Source organism: Dromiciops gliroides, chromosome 3 (genome assembly GCF_019393635.1).
Source record: "Dromiciops gliroides isolate mDroGli1 chromosome 3, mDroGli1.pri, whole genome shotgun sequence".
Taxonomy (NCBI): Eukaryota; Metazoa; Chordata; class Mammalia; order Microbiotheria; family Microbiotheriidae; genus Dromiciops; species Dromiciops gliroides.
This window is the reverse complement of record NC_057863.1, coordinates 68,853,840-68,860,557: the sequence shown is the minus strand read 5'-3', so window position 1 is coordinate 68,860,557 and position 6,718 is coordinate 68,853,840. Positions and strand designations below refer to the sequence as shown.

General features: G+C 55.6%; 1 protein-coding gene across 1 annotated transcript; it reads right to left on the bottom strand.

Annotated features, from left to right (window-relative positions):
• Positions 1-219: 219 nt before the first annotated feature.
• FEV (FEV transcription factor, ETS family member) lies at positions 220-5,299 on the bottom strand. Its single transcript, XM_043998655.1, has 3 exons — positions 5,248-5,299; positions 3,985-4,056; positions 220-830 (listed from the first exon to the last, which is right to left on the bottom strand). Exons 1-3 carry the CDS (start codon positions 5,297-5,299, stop codon positions 220-222), a joined length of 735 nt encoding a protein of 244 aa, XP_043854590.1.
• Positions 5,300-6,718: the final 1,419 nt, after the last annotated feature.

Here is a 6,718-nt window from a genome sequence, read left to right as displayed (position 1 = left end):
GAAAGGAGCTGGCTCCCCAAAGATTCGGGAATGAAAAGAGAAGGGGGATGGTAGAGGGAGCCGTCTGGAAGTCCTCAATATAATCAGGAGTAAGAGTTGGAACTGGACGAGTGAGAAGGCTCTTTCACCTTGGAGGATTGAGGGCATAGAAAGCAGAGAGGATTTGGAGGCCCCCCCCAAGGTCAAGGGCCAAGGTTTAGAGGCGGCGAGAGGGCCTCCTCAGTGATAGTGTCCCCCCACCCCTCCGAGGTGCGAGGTGGTGGCCACAGCCCCGAAGGGCCCGGGGGGAGGCTGAAGGCCGGGGTTGGGATAGAGGGCGGCGGCGGCGGCAGCGGCGGTGGCCGCGGCTGCCGGGGCCGGGCCGGGCCAATAGGAGAAGCTGGCGGGGGCCACCCCGGCGGAGGCCGCCACGAGGTTGAGTTTGGAGAGGCCAGGGAAGGGCAAAGGCGCCAGGGCTGCTGGCAGCTTGTAGAGCGCGCCGTCGTGGGCTGCGGCAGCAGCGGCGGCCGCGGCGGCCGCGGCGTGGGCGTGGGCGTGGGCCGGCGGGGGCTGGCAGGCCTGGGCCAGGCCCTGGAAGTCGAAGCGGTAGGCGTAGCGCTTTCCGTGAACTTTGCTCATGATGTTCTTGTCGTAGTAGTAGCGCAGCGCCCGGCTTAGCTTGTCGTAATTCATGTTGGGCTTGCTCTTGCGCTCGCCCCAGCGCCTCGCCACCTCGTCTGGGTCAGTCAGCTTGAACTCGCCGTGGCCGCCCTCCCACGCGATGCAGCCGGAGTTCGCCCGGTCTGCCAGGAGCTCCAGCAGGAACTGCCACAGCTGGATCTGGCCGCTGCCTGCGCGCGGAGACACAAGGCGGGCTGGTTCAGTGGCGACCGACTCGCGAGGCGCGGTGAGGTCGCGCGTGTCTCTTTGAGGACTGGTGCCGGGGCACACACCACCCCCACCCCAAGTCGCAGCTGGCCCCTCCCTCCCTCCCTTGGGGTCCCGTGGTGGGAGAGAGAGCTCAGAACGAGGAGGGAGACCCAGCGGGACACGCTGCACCTGGTCCCAGTTCCAGCTAGGCTGGTGGGCCAACACGGGTGCTCAACACTAGTGTGCCACCTTCTACCCTGTCAGCTCTCAGAATTCAGCTACGAATTCTCTCTCTCTCTCTCTCTCTCTCTCTCTCCCCCCCCCCCCCTTCCCTCCCTCACTCTGTGTCTGTGTGTGTGTGCCTCTGTCTGACTCAGGGAGCCAAAGTCTTATATATGTGTGTGTGTGTGTGTGTGTGTGTGTGTATGTATATGTATGTATGTATATGTATATATGTATGTATGTGTAGATACACATACATACATATATATCTATATGCTGGTACCTTAAGGTTTAGCAAATTCCTTTTTTTTTTTTTGCGGGGCAATGAGGGTTAAGTGACTTGCCCAGGGTCACACAGCTAGCAAGTGTCAAGTGTCTGAGGCTGGATTTGAACTCAGGTCCTCCTGAATCCAAGGCCGGTGCTTTATCCACCGCACACCTAGCTGCCCCCTTAACGAATTCATTTGAGAGTCCCTCATGCCCAGGGAGGGGGACATATAGAGTGGGGAGGTCAGCCTGGGAAGGATGTAAAGAATAGGCAAGACAGGAGGCTGAGAAGACACCTGGGGTCCCATGTGAAGCATGGACATCCTGATAAGGACCCCTATAAGCTAAGTTCCTTAAACAACTTGGGTCCCAGCTCAGTGACAACTTATCTTCTGTAAGGTCTCAGTTTCCTCATAAGTAAAATGGAGGCGATAATTTTGCCCTACCTATTCTCTGCAGGGATGTTTTGAAGGACTTTTCGTAAACAGTGTGCTATTAATGCAATCTCTACCCCGGGCCTCAAAACTCTTTGAAAAGCAAAAACAAAAACAAAACAACAACAAGAACAAACAACCTTGAGAGGCATCCATGGTTCGTGAAAATAGTCAGCCTCCGAGTCAGGAAGACTTGGGTTCAAGTACATACTTATGGGGCAGCTAGGTGACACAGTAGATAAAGCACCGGAGTTCAAATCCAGCCTCAGACACTTGACATTTACTAGCTGTGTGACCCTGGGTAAGTCACTTAACCCTCATTGCCCCACCAAAAAAAAAAGCATACTTATGACACTTGCTGGCAGTGTGACCTTGGGCAAATAATTTAACCTAAGGAGACACTAGGCAACTCTCTAACCAGTTGCTCCCTAATAATTGCCTGTTCTGCAGCTTCATTGGTAGATGGAGCTTCCTGGTGGGGCTTCTTATACAAATAAAATAATGGATCCAAATTACCTTCCCCCATAAAGCTCTTTAAACATTTTTCTTTTCTTGTGCCCGATTCCCGGTTTCCTCCCCCACACCACCTTGGCTCTCACATTTTCTCGGAACCTTAATCGAGTCCCAAACCCTTTACAGCCCCAGGTGTCCTTCCTTATGGTCCCTGCAGCCCTCTCCCCTCCTGGCCTCTCTATCTCCTCCCAAGGAGACCTTGAGCAGCTTCTCTGATGCTCAACTCTAGCACCTGAAAAGACCAGACGTCTCTCAAGCCTCCGTTAGTAGAGGGGAAACGAAGCAAACAATTTTTTCTTGATCTATTAAAATTCTTCTCTCACTTCTACTCTGGAGAAAACCTCTTCCTCTTTTCTCAATTGTTCCTTTCCGAAGCATTTCCTTCCCGCTTCCGTCTACATGCTAATACAAAGCTTGAGGAGGACAGGAATGAGGCATTTGAAGACTCTGGGCTGCGGAAAGCCCCTGGGACCGTATACTCCTACTTCTGGGGGATGGGGATCAATGCTGGTCAGTTAGATCCTCTTCGGGACTGGAGGGGGCAGGGGCAATGAGCAGAGGGCGTGGACCTGGCAATGGGACCTGATATTAGGGGTTTGGGGACCCAGATCCTGTTGTCATGAGGCCAAGTGAGGACCCCCAGACCTCGCCTCCCTCTGAATCCTAACGAAGTAATATTTGGAATAAATCAGAACGAAAAGTCAACGAATGGCTACCCTGGATATTAGAACCAATCAGACCAAACACCCCCTTTGTCCCCATATTTCCCCGAGTTCTCTATCCAGGCTTCGTCTACTTAAATCTCAATAGGTTAATCTGACACACTCCCCCCGCCCCCCACCCCCGCCTTTCGAGTTCTCGCAGCAGCACCAGGGCCAGCGACATCAGTGACATCAACGCACTGACGTCACTCGCAGTAGAATTTGTTGGGTCTGGTAAACAACTCATCCTGTTCTCCCCCTCTCTTGTCTGCTGGGCCTTTTCCCCGACCCCCTCCAGAGCCAGAGAAAAGTTGCTCTCCAACCCTCGTGTCTGACCAGACTTTTAGGGATGGATGTGCCGAGGTTGCATCAATAGGAACAAAGTTGAAAAATACCTCTCCACACACACTCTTGCCCTTTCCCCCTTCCTCCTCAAGTGGGATCGTTCCCTGAATTCTCGGTTGCCTCCCTAGAAGCAATGAAGTTGCCTTGAAGGGCTTTTGGGAATGGGAAGATCGGGAACCAGTTCTGGCTCTGGCCTTTGCTAGCTATGACAAAGACACTTCGCCTTCAGTTTCCTCGTCTCTAAAAGGCAAGCAGCAATACCTGCCCTGCCTAACTCCCACTCTTTATAAGGAATAAAGCACTGCCCTGATGTGAGGAATTGTTATTATCAGCTAACTCGGAGAAGGCCCCAAACCCCAAGGTAGCCATTTGACTTCGTTCCCTGGGTCTGTTTCTCCAGCCAATCTCTACTGCTCTGCTTCTTTGTGCATCTGTCTATGTTCTAGCATATGTTCATGCCTAGGCTTGAGCTCCCTTAGATTTGCACCAAAGCCCTGCCCCCCCCCCTCTGAATTTTACCACAGGTGTCTTCTCCATCCCCAGGGCCTGTGTGCTTCCCAGTCTAAGCTAGCTTTGTTAGGCGTGCAAACTCGCCCTTCCCAGCATCCCTGGTCTCAGTTCCGATTTGCTGGTTCTCAGTCTAGAACACTCACCTTTCTGCACTGCGGGGCTCAGCGGCCCCCAGCCACTCTTGCCTTCTTTGAAAAGACTCTCTCCAACCGGATCTGGATGGGAAAGAGAAGCTGCTCAGGGTCTTCTTGGGAGCAGATAGAAGAGTCAGGAAAGGGGAGGACCCGAGGGGACTAGAGGAAAGGACACGGGGCTGTAAGGGGCTTGGGACTTCATTCGGCGTTACAAGGTTCTGAGAAGATGTAAAAGCACTGGACTGTGAAGAGAAAATCAGGAACCCAGCGCACAAAAACCGAGAGAGACAGGGTCATATAGAGAAGAGAGCCTTTGTGGAGAGAAGACTTTAGGAGGAGAAAGGAAGAACGCCCAAGAGGACAAGGGACATAGGGGGGAAGACCCTAGAGTGCAGAGGTCGTGGGGAGGCTATTCAAGAGTGTAGGGGGTGTGGGGAAGACAACGGAGATAGGATGGAGCTTGGAGAAGAATGTAGGGTCTCAGGGAGGAGATCAGAAGACTCCGGGACTGAGGTGAGGTGACGGGTGGCAGAACAGGGCGTGGCAGGTACACTGGCCCAGGCCTCCTTCGCTCCCTCTGCCCCTCAGCCGGGGCAGCTCTGTTCCTTCTCCCCCAGATCCTGAGGTGGCGCGGCGCAGCGCGGCGCTGAGAGGAGCTCAGTGCCTCAGTGGAGCCCAAGTCAGGAAACGCGTCCAGGAAAAAGGAAATCCGCTTTCCGACCGAGCTGGCGGGATCCTTATATAGGGGGTGCTGGGGCCCAGAGAACCGACCGGGAGCCGGAGAGGGAGGCAGCAAGTCGAGACAGAGAAAGGGAGTCCCGACACCCAAAGGAAAGAGCTCCAGGGATTCGATTTGCGGAGCCCGGGGGATTAAAAAGCGGACCAGGAGCCTCTGTAGATAGGAGGGAGCATTTCAGCACCATGAAAGGTAGAGGGATAAAGGAAAGGTGAGGAAAGGCGGTTGAGACTGAGCCTGGGGGTGGGGGTGTGTCCGGCTCCCCTGAGATTCTCGTTCCCACTCTACGCATCTCTTCAGCTCGCTGTCTTTGATCCTCCAGCCCTCAGCCTTCGAACCTCCCGATCCGCTCTCCCTCCCGCCGCCCCTCCCATCCATCCTCAAGACCCTTGGATTCCCATACCCAGTTCCTCAGCCACTAAGACCACAACCCCCCTGCCAGTCCTTCAACCCTCTCCCCCTGCACTGATAGTCCCCAGGCCCCTGGCCCTGCGCCTCCTCCCAGCCGCTTTCCCCAGCCGGACCCTTCAGGTCACCTGGCAGGTACATGTTCAGCAGCAGGGGCTGGGAGGCGCCGCTCTGTCTCATCGCCGCCTCGGGACTGGGCGGTGGGAGGTAGGTGTAGGGGGGCCGGTCCGGGCCAGGGGCGGGGGAGGGCAGGCACTGCGCTCCGGGGCCCCCGAGACCCTCCAGAGGCCGCCGCCGCCGCCTTCACCCAAGAGGAGGAGATGGAGCTAGGCCTAGCCGGGCCGAGGGGAGGGGGCACCCTGGGGTGCGGGGGGGGGCGCGCTTGGGAGGCCTGGCGGTCTAGGAGGCTGGGGGGAGGGCCTGGGGCGGTGCTCACACAGGGGCTTCCTGGAGACCCGCCCCCAGCCCCCCTATTCTTCTGTCCCCCTTCCCCCGTCTCGGGCCGAGGCCGCAATTTCCTTTTTAATTAAAGTGCTGCCGCCTCGAAACCCCCCCGCCCCTCTTATCGGCCCCATCGCAATAAAGTCCCTGCTGTCGAGCGCAGCCGAGCAGCGCCCCCTGCCCCCCGCATCCTTCCCCCGCCCCTTACCGTGACCAAGTAGACACATTGGGAGGCCAGGAGGAAATGGGGGACAGAGGGGCAGGGAAGACTTGGACCCGGATGGGCTGGGCCGAGCTAGTGGGGAACGCGGGTGCAGAGACCCATTTTCCGCCTTCTTGAGTCTTTGCAAACAGTGAGTTTAGAGGAAAATCAGGGAGACTGTGAAGACCCCGGGTTAGGGGTATAGGGTTCAACTTGAAAAGGGGGACCATTCCCACTCCCCCCCAACTCCAAGCTTCGATTTCCCCAAAGTCTCTAATCCCTTGTATTCACCGTTCCCTTCTCCCCTCCTCCCCTCCCTTCTTTTCTCCTCCCCTCCCCTCTCTTCTCTTCCCTCCCTCCCGTCTCCTGGCTGCGTTATCTCCATCTTCACTTTTAAATTTCCGCTTCCCTCCCTCTCCCCAGCGCTCCCTCTCTCCCGTCTCTCCGCTCCCAGCCCGATCTGCCGCTCCCCTTATCTCCTCCCCGCCTCCCTTCATACATCGCTCCCCGCCCCGCCCCCCCCCAGCTCTTCCTCTTTCTTCCTCATGAATCCATAGAATATTAGAGTCTAGAAGGGACCTTAAAGGTCATCTAATCCAACCCTCCTCCTCTTTTCCTGCTTCAAGTTGTCTCTTCTTTCCTTTTCTTCTTCACCCGCATCCCCTCTTTTCCTTTCTCCTTTTCTCTCTGTTGATCTCTCTTCTTTCCCCTCCGACTCGGCCCTTTCTCCTCTCTCTGTCCTCACTTTCCCTGTACCTATCTTGGCCTCTATCTTCCTCCCTGCGTTCTTCTTTCTTTCTTTTTCTGCTTTCTATCGTTGTCTAGTATTTATTCCAGTCTGCTTCTAGTTTTTTCTTGTTTCCTCACTCTCTACAGTACTGTCAGCATTTTTCTGTTTTCTGTTCTTTCTAACCTCTCTTTCTCTTTCTCATTTTTTTCCCCTTTCCCCGTGCCTT